Source organism: Sinohyriopsis cumingii, chromosome 2 (genome assembly GCF_028554795.1).
Source record: "Sinohyriopsis cumingii isolate HCF-2022 chromosome 2, ASM2855479v2, whole genome shotgun sequence".
NCBI lineage: Eukaryota > Metazoa > Mollusca > Bivalvia > Unionida > Unionidae > Sinohyriopsis > Sinohyriopsis cumingii.
Window position 1 is genome coordinate 102176862 of NC_142962.1, and position 19155 is coordinate 102196016.

Consider the following 19155-nt stretch of genomic DNA (forward strand, 5'->3'; position numbering starts at 1 on the left):
ATGCTATTGTACTACTCATTAAAATACATCTATGCTAATGTACTACTCATTAAAATACATTTATGCTATTGTACTACTCATTAAATACATTTATGCTATTGTACTGCTCATTAAAATACATCTATGCTCATGTACTACTCATTAAATACATTTATGCTAATGTACTACTCATTAAAATACATTTATACTAATGAACTACTCATTAAAATACATCTACCATAATGTTCTACTCATTAAAATACATTTATGCTAATGTACTACTCATTAAAATACATTTATACTAATGAACTACTCATTAAAATACATCTACCATAATGTTCTACTCATTAAAATACATCTATGCTATTGTACTACTCATTAAAATACATATATGCTAATGTACTACTCATTAAACTACATTTATGCTAATGTACTACTCATTAGAATACATTTATGCTAATGTACTACTCATTAAAATACATCAATGCTAATGTTCTACTCGTTAAAATACATCTATGCTATTGTACTACTCATTAAAATACATCTATGCTATTGTACTACTCATTAAAATACATCTATGCTAATGTACTACTCATTAAAATACATTATGCTAATGTACTACTCATTAAAATACATCAATGCTAATGTTCTACTCGTTAAAATACATTTATGATACTGTACTACTCATTAAAATACATAAATGCTAATGTTCTACTCGTTAAAATACATCTATGCTATTGTACTACTCATTAAAATACATCTATGCTAATGTACTACTCATTAAAATACATTTATGCTAATGTACTACTCATTAAAATACATATATGCTAATGTACTACTCATTAAAATACATTTATGCTAATGTACTACTCATTAAAATACATCTATGCTAATGTACTACTCATTAAATACATTTATGCTATTGTACTACTCATTAAAATACATCTATTCTAATGTTCTACTCATTAAAACATGCATGCCTATGCTGATGTACTACTTATTTGGTGTGCTGGGGGAAAGTAAAGTTTGATTGGTCAAAATGTAATAGGGTTAAGGTACAGATGATGTGACAAATGGATGAAAATAAAAATAGCAGTCATGCATAAAAATTAGTTCAGAATGTCCTTCTTTTGGTATGATAGAGTTACTCTCCTTGAAAAGAAGCCATTTATGTGTGTGTGATTTGGATCTTTAACAAAGCTTTAACAATTTTTCAGTCATATCGCTATGATGGCTGCAGTGTGACAGTTTGTAGTGATGTCTAGCACTGGGGCGTCATGCTGCAGACAGAGAGCATGATATCCCACCCAGTCACATTATCCTGACACCAGGCCGACCATTCCTAACACTAACCTCTTAATGCTGAGCGCCAAGCCAGGCAGCTGTTAGTACCATTTTTGTAAGTCGATGGATGGATGGATGGATGGATGAATGAATGGAATGAATGAACGAATGAATGAACAGACAAATACATTGACAAATGGATAAAATGATATATTCCCACCCAACTTCATTGGCAAGGTGATTAAAAGAAAACACTGACAGAAATACAAACATTGCAAAAAGGCATGAAATCTATATATATGCATTACAGAATACAAGTATCAAATTTAATTTGTCTACATCAAGCATGTAAGGCAGTGGACTGCTACAGAGATTCCAACTCACTGAGAATCCTAGCATTAAATGTTTAGAACCAAGGTAGCCCATATGGAACTGATAGTATGTTTAATAAAAGTAACAGACTTCTATGCAAGCATACTGCATCTTCCTTTGAGGCACAAACGTACCTTTACATATAAATATGCTAAGGTCCAATGAGAATAAACATGGTGTATCCACTCCTCAAATTTCCAAATCCTTGCATCACATCAACATTTTGGCAAAATGATAATAAAAAACATGTTTTTGTCACAAATTTTCTGCATCATTTTTTTTCTCTTTATGTCAGCTGCAATTGTACACTTATTTACAGTCTAGTGGACTGATTTCTTGAACCGTACCTCTTTTTAACATTAAAAACTATTATCTATGTACCAGTCTAAGATGTTATTGCTGGGGTATTTTTCTGCCCACCTGTGTCCACACAGAATGCACACTTCTGTTTAAAATTGTAAACCATAACACTTTTTTTCCTCTGGAATTTCACCAATATAATTTAGAATGGATAGACAAACAGGACCAAATAAGATGACCACACTGCCCTTACAGGTGAGCATATTAACTGTAGGTCATTTCAAATCATAAAATATTTTTCTAATTTACTGTGGTTGTTCAAAGCAATACAAACAAGCATATGCAAAAATACAAATTTACAGAAACTGGAGGCAGAAGGTAAACATTTTTCTTACCAGGTACATAACCCTTTTTACATCTGCTATCCGATGAATACAACAGAGTTTCGTAGGTGACATGAAGAAGGTCCAGACTGGTTTTTCGTCTTTGATAGCAAGATCCAGGAATAAGATTGGAAATACAAAGCTCATGAAGACAATCTACAAATCCTATGGAGAATTCTGAAATATTAGAGTGAAAGAGTGAAATTTAAAAAAACTCTCGCTCTCTTGCTTCTGGTTTAAGTTAAAACAAATCTTTACCGTTTGGTGAAAACAAATTTGAATTAAAATGTTTCAGAGATCACTGGGATTTTAGAACATTATAACTGAGAAACGTTATATCAAAATTGGTTCATTTTGCAAAATGTTTACAAGTTTTTGTCCATGTCGATGACATTGAACATACATGTAGTAAACGGGTGAAACGATACACCTGTGCTGCAAATCGATATGATTCACGATACACAGTCTGACATATGATACATATCGATACACTTGATGGTCTTTACATCTTTGAAAGGTAGGTGGTGCCCATTTATGTATGTTGACATACTAGTTGTATTTCCAGTATGCAGATAGCAGATAGAGATATAGTTATCATATATTTATATGCAATTCTCATCAATGACAAGAAAACAAAAATACTTTCAAAAAGACTGCTTGTTGGTTGTCAGTGAGTTTTATTCAGCGTTTTTGGCTATTTAATGGTTGCTCAAATTAACTCACTTTAGCCATTAGGCCTTTGGTTTGCATTGCATGAATGCTTTGACAACTAATTACCAGTTTCATGTCTAAAGTAAACATGGAAGACATTATGATGTTATCTTCAAAACTGAAGCAATTAAGCAACTTCCTCATGCAAAGAAAATTTCATCTAGAACAAATTTGAGCATGGGAATGAGGATGAAAACCAACAAAATCAATTACATTGTATTTCCTGCTAATGCAAAAGGCTGCTGTGGCCACAGGTACTTGTATTTGTTAGTGAAGGAAAACTATTGACAACACCCAGTCCTATTCTCTAATGTTTTCAAAATAATTTACACATGGTGATAAACTTCAGCTGTTTGAAATCTACCCCCTTGCTGATTCTTTGGTAAATTTATTTATTCCATCAGCACCTTCATTCACTGATTAAATATCTCTGCATAGAATGAGAAATTCCAAATTTGTTCTCCATGTACAGTTTAAGGAGAGATACTGCTAGGATTATATCTTAAGGGTGACTTCACCCTTTGTCACCAAAAGAAGGGTAGAGTAGAAAAGAGGGAAGAGGAGGAGGAAACAGTCATGGCTCAATATTTACCTAACACTTCAATACTCCACTTTTTTTTAGAGCTCTACTGAAATCAAAATCTTTAAAAGATGTCACCTTTAGTTATATAAGTATTTATCTGTTAACACATTGACCCCTGGTGACGAGTTTATGTGGCAGAAGGTAGTAGCCTGCTTCCAGGCTCTATAGCATCAAGGTCATGTACGATACACTAAAGTGGTATTATAGAAATGTAGACAGATGTAGCTCTATAATGATACCAAATAATCTGGAAGTTCTAGTTGTGCTGCAAAATACAGAGGGAAAAACCTCATTTTTTGGACCCAATTTTTTCCACCCAAAATTTGCCCATGGTCAGAATCCAATTTTGTGTTTGGATTTTAGACTTTTTGGTCTCAGATCTAAGGCAGACTGGTATGAACTGCAAGCAGATGAACCTGTGCAAAAAGTAGGATAAGATGGGCATTTGGAATAAAGAGTGGTGTCTCGATAAGAAAATATTGGTTCCATTAGGCAAAAAAAAAACAACAAAAAAACAAACAAACAAACATCTTTTACCCTTCTGCTCATGTGCAAGCCAAATAGCCATTGAAAAACAATGTTTCTAACACAACTAGGTATTAGGTTATTGGAAAATCACCTGGAAATTGATGTATTAGGATGTAGTCAGAAGTAGCTTTCAGTATGTGTTTCCTACTCAAATTTCAGGCGAAAATGACAAAGCCTCCAGGGATTAATGTGTTAATTATTTCTGAGCATACTCTGATCCTTATCTGTGTATGAATATTTTCTGAGCATCCTTCTGAAGGGGCATATGCATAGCTAGCTTTGTCAGCTTGAAGATGTTGGGAAACTGATCTTTGTGGCTGTTATTTAGAATTTTCCAGAGCTCACATATTATCTTTTGGATACATCTGCTCCAAAATAAGATATTTCACTAACGCAAACTTACTTCTTGAATCAGTAGTTTACTGACTACTATTCCAGATTTCTTATCTGTTCCATAATGCTGTATTAGGGTTTTTAGTCAGTCAATGCCATAGTCAGCTTGTGCACGGAGTGTATTCAAGATAAATATCTTTACTTCTTAATTTCATTTTTTCCTCCTTATTTGTTCAGTTTATCTTAATGCTGATATGGATGTATGGTTTTGCAGCATACAATTCACAGGACTAAATTGATTGATAAAAAGAAAAATTGCTTTCTTCTTTTAATTGTCTGTTTTTAATTAGGCTCAGTATTCTGCCCTTTATACATCTAATTTCCAAATACCACTGAAAGGGAGACTGACTGTTAGGCCCTCTAGTTTTGTCCATCCAACATGTACATTGGACTCATATTTAACACCATTTTTGGGCTCAAAATCACTCACTGGTATATCCATTAACAATTTCACAGCTCTAATAATCCAATATACTTCATAACTTTAAAAATTATTGTCATCATCACTATCAAAAGCCAGTATCTGGCAAACGAAAACATAATTAACCACACTGGGAATCAGACATTTGGGGTTTTCTAGGTGGCCCATATTTTATGCAAGTAAAACTTCCTTCATGAAGGGTTCAAACTACACAACAACACTTATTCCAGGTGCAATGTGCCAATCAAATTTCGCCATGCTTGAAGACCCCAGATGTGTAAACAGTTGCCTACCCAAAAACCATATGTTGCAACAAGGATGGTTAAATCAAAATGGTATACTTCGTCGAGCACATTTCCATATGCAGGACTTTCAACTAATTTGCATGATTTCTTGTGCATCAACGTTCTACAAGTACGCAAATGCATACATATTTTGCATGATTCATGCAATCACACACCCTGGCAGCATCGCTGTCTAAGTAATTTATATATCAATGACTTTGGAGCAAATTTTCTGTTTCTTTGCTAGTACTTCATGTCGTGCAGGGAAAAAGCTACATTGACTGCTGATTGGTAGTTATTATTTAACTTCAACCGGAACAAGTAACCACCACTAAGATTTGACCGTAACATATTTCACTGTGTAACACACTGGTAGTGCAACTTTCAAATTGACTAAAGTAGACAAGATCAAATTCAATGTAGAAACTTCGGATAAAATTGGTTATTAAATATGAGTAAAGTACTTCATTATAATCATTAGGCACATGGAACATGTTTGGAATGTATCCTTTATGAAGAACATGGTGCTGGGATAAGATAATTAGCTTGGAATTGGGGGTGGAAGCAGATTGTGAACCATGACACTTTGTTCGAATTGTAGATGGCGAGCAGGTATTCTCGTCTTTTTGTTTTTACTGATAATAATCAGTGCCTAGGACTGTAACTGCTGTTTCAGATAAATTATATAGTTAAATAATAAGAAGGCGAACTAATAATAATTATTCATTACTACTGAAGACTACAATAACTTATATATGATAAGTATCGTTTTGTATCAATTCTACTTCTCTTGTATCAACATGTGTATCGTTCAAGCAAAAGTATCGATACAATGACATTTCGATGAATCGTTTCACCCTAGTAGTAAACAATTCATGTTGGTATGATGACTGTCTGAACTTGTATGCAAAGGTAAAAAAATTTAAAAAAACAAATACAAGTGATCATGAGGAAAGAAAAATGATCAATCAGTTTTATCATCTAATGAAAGTGATTGTTGTTGTTGTTGTGGGGTTTAACACCATTTTTCAGCACACAACAGGCTATGCATGGTGGGCAGTATTAATGTATCATCTGATGAAAGTGACAACACATGCATGTATCAGTTGGTGATCATAAGAATTACTTTTATGTGAAAACATCTTTGTTCAACAACTTAATGACTAGCAAATTAGTCCTTGATTAATTTGGATGGAAAGAAATAGTCCTTAATCAACTGTTTTCTATTAATCTACAAATACTTGCATGTTTCTACTGAAATCATATTTTGATTGTTCTTTCCTTTTTATCCCACTTTACCCAAAGGATGGCTGATTTTTAATCAAAGACACAAAAGCCATCAAATAGCAAATTTGACCTCTTTATTATATGTTGTTGTTGCTGTAGGGTTTAACGCCATTTTTCAGCACACTACAGGCTACACATGGCCGCCAGTATTAATGGTAGAGGAAGAACCCAGGAAAACCCCGGAAAGAACCACCGACCCACAAGAAGCTACTGGCAAGCTTTCTCACATACCCACATTGGCCGAATCCAAGACTCAAACCCACGCAGACAGAGGTGAGATGGCAGTGATCCGTAACGCAGAGCGCTTTAGACCACTTGGCCACTCAGGGCCCCTTTATTATATGTAATACCAAAAAAAGCCAACAACATTCTGACTAAACAATCCAGATTACAACAATAATGTATTAAATTAACAACTTGTGTACACATATTTGCCTAAATCACATTACTCAGCCAAGTATTAATGTACCAGCTGCAGTGACTGCTGGAAACATTCCAGGATCCAGTATACTGGTTCTGGCTGGTTTCTGTAATGCATGGATAGAATGCATGAAAATACAGTTGGTTTGTTTCTTGAATTCTTTTATAAAAAAATCTGTTAATTTTTAGAAACAGTACACTTGAATTTTAAAATCAATGTGCAGTAGCAGGAATTAAAAATCATATTTTTGTCTAACCACCAGTGGAGTCTGATGTTAAAGCCAAGTGAGCACTAATTATAGGTAATCAGGCAAGTAGGTAACCTAGAGTGTGAGTTTTATGAAGGCATATTTAATCAATAAAAACCATGTGTTCATGATGTTCTATACATGTCTGAAATGTTAACACTTGATCATTGTGAGAACACTTGCTCAACTAGAACCAAATAATCAAACCCTGAATTAGTTTTAGATAAGCTACTTCATTAATGTTTCCTGGTATCATTTCTATTTTGTGGTGTTTACAATGAATATTTTGAAAATCCGAATAATTCCAAAGGTGTAGTATACTCAGTGTAACTTACTGAATATGAAAAGCATAATAAACTGCTTGATAGCTTAGCACTCAGATGAATTATCCATTCAAATCTAACCATTGTGAAATTTCTAGTTTTTCCCCAAAAATTGGAATAATAAAAAGGCATTTGGAAATTTATAATGGGTGTTATCTTCTTACCAGACTATTTTTATACAAGTTCATTGTTAAGTTCAAGTTAAAATCATGCAGCCTTCAGTAATGTGTATTTAAGAACTGTTCAGTGTTCTGTCCTCAGCAGGGTCTGATAGATCTTGTGCCTGCAGCCTAGTAAGCTACTAGAATGCAGGGTCTCAGTCTGATAGGTCTTGCACCTGCAACCCCCAATGGGCAACTAGAATGCAGGGTCTCTGTCTGATAGGGACTGCTCCAATGGCTTAGTGATTAGACCGTCTGCCTTGAAAGTAGTAGGTCGTGGGTTCGAACCCGGGCCAATTCATACGAAAGATTAATGAAAATGGTACTAAAAACTACCTCGCTTGGTTAAGAGGTTAGTGTTAAGACTGGTCGGCCTGGTGTCAGGATAATGTTACTGGGTGGGACATCATGCTACATGTCTGCTGCATGATGCCCCAGTGACAGAACACTATAAACTGCCACACTGCAGACATCATAGTGATATGACTGAAAAATTGTTAAATGCTACGTTAAAAATCCTAATCACACACAGTCTGATAGGTCTTGTGCTTGAATCCCAATGGGCTACTAGAATGCAGGGTCTCAGTCTGATAGGTCTTGGGCCTGCAGCCCAATCGGCTACTAGAATGCAGGGTCTCAGTCTGATAGGTCTTGGGCCTGCAGCCCAATCGGCTACTAGAATGCAGGGTCTCAGTCTGACAGATCTTGTGCCTGCAGCCCAATCGGCTACTAGAATGCAGAGTCTCAGTCTGATAGATCTTGTGCCTGCAGCCCAGTGGGCCACTAAAATGCAGGGTCTCAGTCTGATAGATCTTGTGCCTGCAGCCCAGTGGGCCACTAAAATGCAGGGTCTCAGTCGGATAGGTCTTGGGATTGCAGCCCACTACTAGAATGCTGGGTCTTGGCAACAACTGTTGAACTCAATTAACCCAGTTGAACTCAGGTAGCCCTGATAAACTTGGCTAGCACATTTAAAGTCAATTAGCCTTTCTGGTATCTATATCCTTTCATATGACTAGTTTTAATTTACAAGTTTGTTCCCAAACAGAACTTTGACAATATTTCACAAATGGCAAATTATTAATGAGCAATAATAAGAAAACAGGAAATCTTAAGATGAATAGTACATAATAAGGCTGGGAAACTGTATTCTTGTACTTGTAGACCACTAGGTTAACATCTGATCATGTAATCTGTCATACTATACTCAGCTAGACTGATCATAAGAACAGATCAACAAATGAGAGAGTTCATCGTTAATGACTAGATCATATCAATATTTATGTTTTTCATTTTTTTGGGTAGAATATTCTTGACTTGCAAAGCCCTTAAATGAGCCACCATATGTAGCAAAACCAGCAATCCAAAAGACCAATTTTCTAATCAGTCTAACACATAATAATATTTTTAACTGATATATCAATAATTACAACTGAATCGTTTCTTAAATGTCAATTGTATGTCTCACCCAAGTGAGCTTTGTTTTCATCCGGCTCCTTTAACATGCTAATACAACTGTCTCTAATTCGCACTAGAAGTTTCCTTATGTCTGACCCTAGGTGTTGCCTAAATGGAGCTGAGTCAACTTTTAGATTATATGACAGTGCTTTCTGCAGCAGAGTTACCTCCTCTTGGCACAAAGGTTCTGAAAATAGATGATTGAATTATGAAAAGGAGTCCATTTTTGAGAAATTCTGTAACTAGGGAAGACTGTTACTGAAATGTGTGAGCATTTCAGTTTTCTAAACAATTCATAGTTTCTTTGTTAGTTTAAACTGGTATCATGAATTGACTTTTTCATACACGGCCACTGGCCTAAATACAAAGTATTACAATGAAGAAAATATATCACTGGAGTGGAAATACATGAGAATTTTCTAAATCTGTAGTATGGTGGTAAGTTACATAATCACATACATATGACAGAAATATATATAATTACATAATTTGAAAAGTATATTTCCTTAGCCTGAAGGTAAAATATATTATAAGTCCTGTTTTTCTGAATTTCTCATTAGATTTATTACAATGTAAATTGCAAAATATTTCATAAGATGGGTATTTGTGATAGTAATTTGGAAGAAACTTAAATCTTCTAGCATTTTTTTGCATTTTCATAAAAAATGAAATTACCCTGCTGTCACATAAATAACAATCAATGTGCCTTACTGACATTTTTTGTCTACCCATAACTATATGAATATGGAAGTTCTCCAAATCTAAGTGTACAACCATCTTAATTCATTATTTTCAACAACATACCAGTATTTTCCACATTCTGTAAGACTTTTATAATTCTTTCAAGGGGTTGATTGTTTACTTCTTGTCATTCTATTAACCATTGTCTAAATTTAATCCATAAATAAATACCCTCTGATATCCACACAAAAACCAAACACAAATTTACGAATTAGTTAATATAGGTTATGTTTTCGAGTTATTGTGTGTGTGTGTTTGTCTGTGTGTGTGTGTGATGACAAAATGCCAACACATGCTTGGCTAGCCCGCCACCCAGTGGAATTCACATCATCATGCCAATAATGCCAGGCACCACTTCCCTAGCTTTGTTTGTGAGCATTACTTATTTATTGTCGGTGCTAATATCAGTTTTAGGCAGTGGAATGCTGGGATATGCAAGTACTGTCTGAGATCATGAACACAACTATGTTTATGATGAATCCTTGCACCATAATAACCGACGCCATAGTTATGCCATGTTCACAAGAGATTGTTCACAACAGCAACTCCATGGTGAATTTTATTGATAGTCTCCCAAAACCAATCAATTTGGCTGCAAAGAGCAACTCTTTTAGCACTGGTAGCCTCATGCCACCTCTCTAAATTTGTCATTTAGCTGTCAAATAAAATACAGTATCCACTGGTGGTCATTTCATCTTCTGTTCAGGTTAGCTTTCTTTCTTTTATGGTGGTGCAATTATCAAGCTCTGTTGCCACATGTCTTTTAAAATACTGTGTTGAAGTCCAGGATTTCTCACATCAGGACTTCTGATGTCTCTGCTGTTGCTTTGATTGCTGTGTTCCCCAATAATAATGCAGTTTGCTCAATATTTGGCATCCCACTTGTGACAGTCAGTATCTTTATATTTATATTTCCACCACTTTGAGACCTACAGCTCAGAGAAATTCATTCCATGCTCCCTAGTGTGGTTGGGGCAAAGAAGTTACTTTTTGTTATGCATTAGCAGAATCCAGATTCACCTTCATCTTTAGCATCTTCGCTGTGTGAGACTGCTGGATTCTGAATGTCAAACAACTTAATTTTGTACAGGTGTGTTACATTAAGTGCCTGTAAAAGTGTGTGACACATACAAACTGAAATATGGCTGATCATAGCCACTACATTGTCTTTAAATCAAATTATAAAGGAATAGACTGATTGCTGGCCCTAAGTTGGTACAAAATTGTCTTTATCCCTAGAGGTCATTTTAAACAAAATATCCTAATGTATGTAGACTTTTTGAACATGTGTGTGTGTAAGAGAGAGAGAGAACTGTTGTTGTTGTTGTTGGGTTTAATGCCATTTTTCAGCACACGATAGGTTATACATGGCAGCAAGTACTAATGGTATTAATGTGGAGGAAGAACCCGGGAAAACCAGAGAAAGAACCAACAACCCACGAGAAGCTACTGGCAAGCTTTCTCACATACCCACATTGGCCGAATCTGAGACTCGAACCCTCACACAGACAGAGGTGAGAGAGAGAGAGAGAGAGAGAGAGAGAGAGAGTGAGTGTGTGTGTGTGTCATTTCAAACATTATTAAAAGTGACATACTTCTATTCAAGGCTTTGTTCTGCATTTACATGCTTTTAAGAATACAAATGCTACCATGCCAATGCCAAAAGCAAAGCAACATCCCCATGTTCTTTCTGAAGCACAAGATTTGGTAATATTAACTACAATAAAGAGGAACAGCTATGGTGCATGTCTCAATGTTCATAATGGCTCATGCTTAATTTCCAAGTCGTATAATACAAAGTTAAAAAAAATTGGGATGTTACTTTATAAATAAGCCATGAATCCCCCTTCCCAATATGGTGCAATTTCATGATTAAATTGACTTCTTAACACTATCTGCAAGTGCCATTATGGGTGGGCTTATGCTGTCTGCAGCTGGGCACACTATCTGCCAGCGCACTAGAGGTTTATGCTTTCACATCTGAGTTTATACTGTTTGCAACTGGTTAAAATTTGCAAACACTATTTGCCAGCATACTATGGGTTTTGATGTTCACAGATGGGTAATGCTAATTTGCTGCATTATTAAAAGTTTTATATTGTTCACAAATGGGTAACACATTTCTGCCAGTGCATTATAGATTTATGCTCTTTACAGGTGAGTAACACATATCTGCCAGTGCATTATCAATTTATGCTGTTCACAGTTGGGGATAATGCTGAACTACTATTGCATTACAGATTTATGCTGTTCACAGTTGGAAAACACAGATCTGGTACATTACAGGTTCAAGCTGTTCAGAGCAGGGCAGTACTGATCTGCCAGCATATTATGAGTCTATACATTCACAGATGGGTAATGCAAATCTGAATTTATGTTGTTCATAGCTGGGTGACAATGATCTGTGAGCACATTACGGATTTATGCTGTCCACAATGGGTAATACCAATCTGCCAGTGCATTATGGGTTTATGATATTTATAGCTGGATAACACTGATCTGCTGGTCCATTATGAACATCTGCTTTTCAAAACTGGGTAACAATGATCTGCCATTGCATTATGGTTTATGCTGTTTGCATTTGGGTAATGTTTATCTGGCAGAAAATCATGGGTTTCTGCTGTTTGCATTTGGGTAATGTTTATCTGGCAGAAAATCATGGGTTTCTGCTGTTTGCAGTTGAGTAAGACTAATGGTATATGCTGTTTGCAACTTAGTAATCCTGATCAACCAGCACATCATGGGTTTCTGCTTTTTGCAGTTGGTTAACACTGACTAGCCAGTACACTATGGGTTTATGCTGTTCACAGATGGGTAACACAGATTTTGCCAGTACATTATTGGTTTATGATGTTCACAGATGGGTAACACAGATTTTGCCAGTACATTATTGGTTTATGATGTTCATAGTTACTAACAATGATCTACCAGTACATTATGGGTATATGAGGTGGGTAAAATTGACTGTTGGGTAATGCTGATCAGTTGGGTAATGCTGTTTGAAGTTGGATAACATTGATCTTCCAGCACATCACTGGTTTATTAGCAATTAGGTAATACTGATCTGCTAGGTCATTATGGGTTTGTGATCTTACAGTTTGTTAATGGTCATCTGGCAGCACATTGCGTGTATATGCTGTTCATAGTTGGACAATGGTGATCTGCCAGTACATTAGGGGTTTACGCTATTTGCAGTTGGATAACACTGACCTGTCAGCACATTAATTCTACATGGTGATCTGCCAGTACATTAGGGGTTTACGCTACTTACAGCTGGATAACAATGACCTGTCAGTACATTAATTCTACATGGTGACCTGCCAGTACATTAGGGGTTTATGCTATTTACAGCTGGATAACAATGACCTGTCAGTACATTAATTCTACATGTTGTTTGTAGCTAATAAATGCTGATCTGCAGGCAAATTCAGGTTTCATACTGTCTGCAGTTAGGTAACACTGAATTGCCAGCAAATTATGGTTTCATACTGTTTGCAGTTAGGTAACACTGATCTGCCAGCAAATTATGGTTTCATACTGTTTGCAGTTAGGTAACACTGATCTGCCAGCAAATTATGGTTTCATACTGTTTGCAGTTAGGTAACACTGATCTGCCAGCAAATTCAGGATTCATACTGTTTGCAGTTAGGTAACACTGATCTGCCAGCAATTTCAGGTTTCATACTGTTTGCAGTTAGGTAACATTGATCTGCCAGCAAATTATGGTTTCATACTGTTTGCAATTGGGTAACACTGATCTGTCAGGCATTTTTGGTTTGTGCTATTCACAGTTTGGTAATACTCATCTGCAAACACATTAATGGCATCTACTGCTCACCAATGGGTAATGCCGGTCTTCCAGGGTATTATGGGCTTATGCTGTTTGTAGCTGGATAACACAGACCTGCCAGCACATTAATAGTATAAGCTGTTCATAGCAAAGTCATACTGATCTGACAGCACATTATGGGTTTATGATTTTTGTAGTTCAGTGACAATGATCTGCCAGCACATTATGGGTGTATGTTTTTTGTAGTTCAATAACACTGATCTGCCAGCACATTTTGGGGCCCTGAGTGGCCAAGTGGTCTAAAGCACTCTCCATTACGGATCACTGCCATCTCACCTCTGTCTGCGTGGGTTCGAGTCTCGGATTCAGCCAATGTGGGTATGTGAGAAAGCTTGCCAGTGCTTCTCGTGGGTCAGTGGTTCTTTCCGGGGTTTTCCCGGGTTCTTCCTCCACCATTAATACTGGCCGCCATGTAAAGCCTATCGTGTGCTGAAAAATGGTGTTAAACTCTACAACAACAACAACAACAACATTTTGGGTTTATCCTTTTTGTCGTTCCGTAACATTGATGTGCCAGTACATTGTGGGTTAATGCAGTTCAAATATGGATAACAGTGATCCACCGGAGCCTGATGGGTTTATGATGTTCACAGGTGAGAATAAATTACACCGAGTGAAATACAATACCTGCTTTTTTCAAAGTAACACACAGGATAGAAATGGCTTCAGATCTGACATCATCGTCCACACAGTACAGAGCCTCTTTGAGTAAACTGTTTTTCTATAAAAAAGGAAGACAAATGGATAGTCAATGAATCACATATATTCTAATGACTAAGGTCTAAATCTACATGTTATTTCTTCTTTGAGCATATATAAATAATTCTGCTCATATCAGAAAAATTACAATATAGACTAAAAATAAATGTCCTTCCAGAAAGCAAATTTTATAGCAAATTAAGATTCTCCATTGAAATTTATCTGATCATATTAACATTAGGATAAAAGCATGCTACCACCCAAATCTAGCCATATTAAAATATGAAATTTCGTCCTTTCTGTCTTACATCATATCAACAAAAGGCAATAAATGTTTCCCATCACCATCATTTCCACTGCTAGGTCTCTCCAGTTTTTAACCTGAGTAAATTACCAATGAGGACACTCACACAGTGAGGTGGTTGGGAGGGTCTTCAATTAATGTGATCAGGCAAGTACTCTTGAACAAACATAATTTATTATAAAATTGGCCTTCTCCTTTGAATAGTTTCAAGATCACATTATTGTCAGGAGAATAGGTGATAAGTAGAGGGATTGCTCAGCATCCTGCCTAAACCTTTGGTATCCTTCTAGTTAAAAAAGATAGAATTTCTTATTTGAACCATGACACATTCTCCTGCTTAAAGCAACACAGCCCATAGTCATGAGACCTGTGACTGCTCTATCAGGTTTGGCAGATGATTAATGAAATCTTCTTACTGTCACAATTCAGTGGCAAATCCCAAGCAAAGCTCAGAGGCTGTGTTGCTTTAATTAGGTCTGGTGGCTGTCTGGGGAACTCAAATTCTGTCTCTGTAAAGCTAAATCCCTGAGATAAAAACTCAGCAAGGCTGACTCTGCATGCCAGCCAATTGCTTCTATGACATTTTCGATCAAAACATTGCTTGAAGATTAGACTCAGAGAGATCATTATAATTTCATCAGCTGAAATCTTCAAGAGGCAAACTGGATGATTTCAGATGTCAGAGTATAATGTGCATATAACCCCACTTAATCAAGAAGACAGGACTTAAGAGGTGATATCTTGCCTTCACAGGGAGAAAGAGTCATTTGCAGTTGTTACCACTTGTCTCTGTGCACTTCAAGTAGTGCTCATTAGCATAGACAGGATACTGGATGGCCACTGATCTCAACTTACCTATAGGTTTCTTACTTCCCTGTATGATTACCTTCTAGTTCAGCTGTTGTCTGCTGGCATAAGGTTGATCTCTGAACAACACCATAATTGAGTCCAGGTTGGGATAGCTGGGCTGGGCGGCTGACTGACATAGCTCCGGAGAGCGAGAAGGTGCTCTATACTAAATCCACTGATTCCAGAAAATGCCCCATATTCTCATTCTTACAGGCCTGAAAGCCAAGCTTGGACTTATAGGGGTTCATATGCCCAATGGACTGCATAAAAATGGAAGAACAATCCCCCACTGTATCCAAATTATCTCTGAGAGTGAAAGATTGAAAGAAAGGTAAAATTTGACCTTTAGTCAGAAATTATGTTGCTGTCTACTGCATATGTTGCTGAAAGACTCATGTATCCAACTGTGACTGCAACATATCTGCATTCATCTCCCCCAAATGTGTCACAGTTGTGGAAAGCATGATTTGCCTCTCTTCTCTTTGTCTTTTGCTGACTTTTGCAGTACTGCTGACCAGATATCCTTGGACCATTAAATACACATTCTACAAAGGGATGAAGAGATACGTTTGGTACATGCCAGGCTGAACTAGCATCTTCCATTGCTTTGAAATTCTTGCATTTATTGCATTTAAAGAATATTACACACAAAGCATTGGATAACATGAGGTTTATTCTGTACTATGTTGTGTTTGGAAGCAAAGCTTAAAAACTGGCAATACAGGGAGGTAATGTGCAAGAGTTACTGCCCTTATTCTACATGATATAGACAATGACGATGAAATCTTTTAGTAAGGCTGGATTTGGGTGGTAGCAGGTTTATATCCCGATCTTAATATGATCAAAGAATGGATTAAAAGGAGAATTACAATTAATCCCTGACCAGTTAATGAAATAGTAACCTTCTCTGTGCTTTGAGGAAAATTTACTTGATATTATTATTATTATTTATTATTATTATTATTATTATTATTATTATTATTATCAGATCTTTATGCACACAGAACAGATGCCATTTAAGTACCAGTATAATACTATGCTGTAAAAACTCTGGAGACTAGTCTAATTAACAGTTATCCTTCAGGTAAAATCTTGTGTCACTTGCTTGGGAATGTAGAGAAAATATGATACAAATGCCCCATTTTACAGTTTCATGTAATTTTCTATATTATTGGTAAGATGACCATTTTATCAATATAATTCTTCCATCTTATATGATTACAATATAAATTTTTTGCTGTTGAGAGAAAATGTTAATATCAACAAAAGCAATGAAGATTGCACACAGTTCATAGCTGAACAGTGTATTCAATTAATCACTGACTCTAAGCCATGACTACTAATAAGAATGGACAGTAAAACTTACGAAGTCAACCTTGCCAAACATGCTGCGTGTAACTTTGACCACAACAACCCAAGCATGAAGAAGCTTCTGCCTGCATTCAGGAGTTGGGGAGCTTTCCAGTCTCTGTGTTAAGTGCTCCAATATCACCGTGGATGTTGACGGCAGAAGTTTTAACGTGCAAGGTAGCCAATGGAGACTGCTGTTATACTGAATTAAACTGCAAGATAAATATTTCAGCACTAACATTTCTAGGGTGGATTCCACTCTCAGTCTGATCTGAGTTTTTTTACCCATCCCAACCCCCAACATCTAATAATCAAGACTGCAGTGGACAGGAATTTTTTAAAATTGTAAATGAGTAATGGACTGATTGATAACCAAACAGTATATAAATATGGACAGCCAACCAATCATATTGCTAGTTACATGTGAATCATTATGTAATCATATATTACTGGTCCTTTCTCTGAGCCTTTGTTGACAGTAATTAGAAGTGAACTCTATAACATGTACAACTATACAACTTTTTGACTTTTCATAAAGTAGATACAAGGATTTATTGATCCCAGAAAAACAATGTACATTAAAGCCATACCTCAAAGCAAAAATCCATAATTTATTATTATATGGCTTTAAACTTCCTATACCTTTTCCACTACTTATCTGTATATAAACACTCAAATGAATCCATGTACAGTGGGATCCCGCTATAACGTGCTCCGTTATAACGCGAATTCAGATATAACGCGGTCGTGGCATGGCTCCCGAAATTTTATATACATGTATTTTTCTTGTGCGCAAAAAAAAAAAAAAATTCTTAACAAGTACGAAGAAAAAAAACATAAAAAGTTGCTTATCATTTTGGGATAGATATCGTGTATGAATAAAAAATGCAAGACGATCTTGGCTTGGCTCCTGAAATTTTATATGTGTTTTTCTCATACACGAAAAAGTACTTTTTCTTTCTTCTCAAAAGTAAGAAGAAAAAAAAGCTTAAAAAAGTTTATTCTTGGATCGCGTAGGTCTTTGCTAATGTTGCAAACTTGGACTGTTTTTCCTTATTGGCTGCAAAACATACCATGTGGCTTTTTTTATTTGTTGGCAACATTGTTGGCTGTTTAAACTTTTATATACAACCATTGGTTTGGAGTGCAGAAATTCAGAGGCCCCATGAAAGGAAGCCGCAAACTGGATATAAAATGCACTGAAATTGATCTATTGTTACATAAACAAATTCTTTGTCTATACTGACAAACCATCTAAACAGTGCATTGTTATAGCATAATCCGCTTATCCTGACATCTAGCACGAGTTCTGTATGTTGTGAAATATCCGCTTTTTTGTTGTTGACATTTCTGGTAACAGAGATAAACTGGACGAGGCATTCTCTCGTAATTTGTCTTTCATCGGATTTTCGGCCGCTCGCTAGAAATTAATATATTTACAAAGACGCATTTGTGTGTGGATGGTAAGTAAAATTCATCTTCTTTTCATTCAGAATTAAATCCTTCAGAACACTCACGTTTTCTGTAATAATCCATGTAGTCACAACACCTGCATCTCTATCTTCCGTTGACCCTTTCTTAATTTTCAAACGGATGCGTAGAAGGCAGCATCACGCTGCTACCACAAATGTTTAAAAAAAAATTAAAAATTCTTATTGGTTTATTCAGTAGGCATGGAGGGACAGTAACTAGAATAGTCTAAACAACAGCCAATTCCTTTTAAAAATGTATCCAGATAAAACAGTTTGCTAAAATTTCAAGGGAAACAGATTACCGTTGAAGCACCGACTGTTATGAAAACGTACTCAGCAAATGGAAAAAAATCCCTGTCTCAATCATACAATACAATTATTTGATGTTGCCGCCACAATAAGAAATGGGCATTCGTTTGGTTCTCCAAAGCTGTTCTTTAGCGGCGACTTCAAAAAGCACATGCAGCCTTCATCAAAGAAAGCCGACTACAATCTTTCAATAACAGCAAAGAAGTTTTCTTCAAAGGAAGTCAGTACCAAACTAAAATAAAAGTGATGGAATCTGATGAATTTTTGCATTTTCCAACGTGACTGGAACACTTTAACTGTGCTGTGAAAGTTTCCTTTTTGTAGGGAAAAAGTTTATGCCAACGGCGGCTTAAAACGCAAACTAACTTTTACCGACTTAGAATGTACTTCAAAGTAAATGTGCTTCGTCATTCGTTACCTGATTGTGCTATGTTTTTCCACTGAAT

The 19155-nt window shown here is 36.1% G+C and overlaps 1 protein-coding gene across 1 annotated transcript in view; it reads right to left on the reverse strand.

Moving 5' to 3' along the window:
- LOC149805499 (tRNA (32-2'-O)-methyltransferase regulator THADA-like) overlaps positions 1 to 19155 on the reverse strand; it is a 134669-nt gene that overhangs the window by 80979 nt on the left and 34535 nt on the right. The window contains exons 11-14 of the mRNA XM_089934269.1: positions 16945 to 17140; positions 14354 to 14447; positions 9146 to 9322; positions 2331 to 2495 (exon numbers count right to left, since the gene is read on the reverse strand). Coding sequence (XP_089790395.1) covers positions 2331 to 2495; positions 9146 to 9322; positions 14354 to 14447; positions 16945 to 17140 — 632 coding nt within the window. The remainder of the gene's footprint in view (positions 1 to 2330; positions 2496 to 9145; positions 9323 to 14353; positions 14448 to 16944; positions 17141 to 19155) is intronic.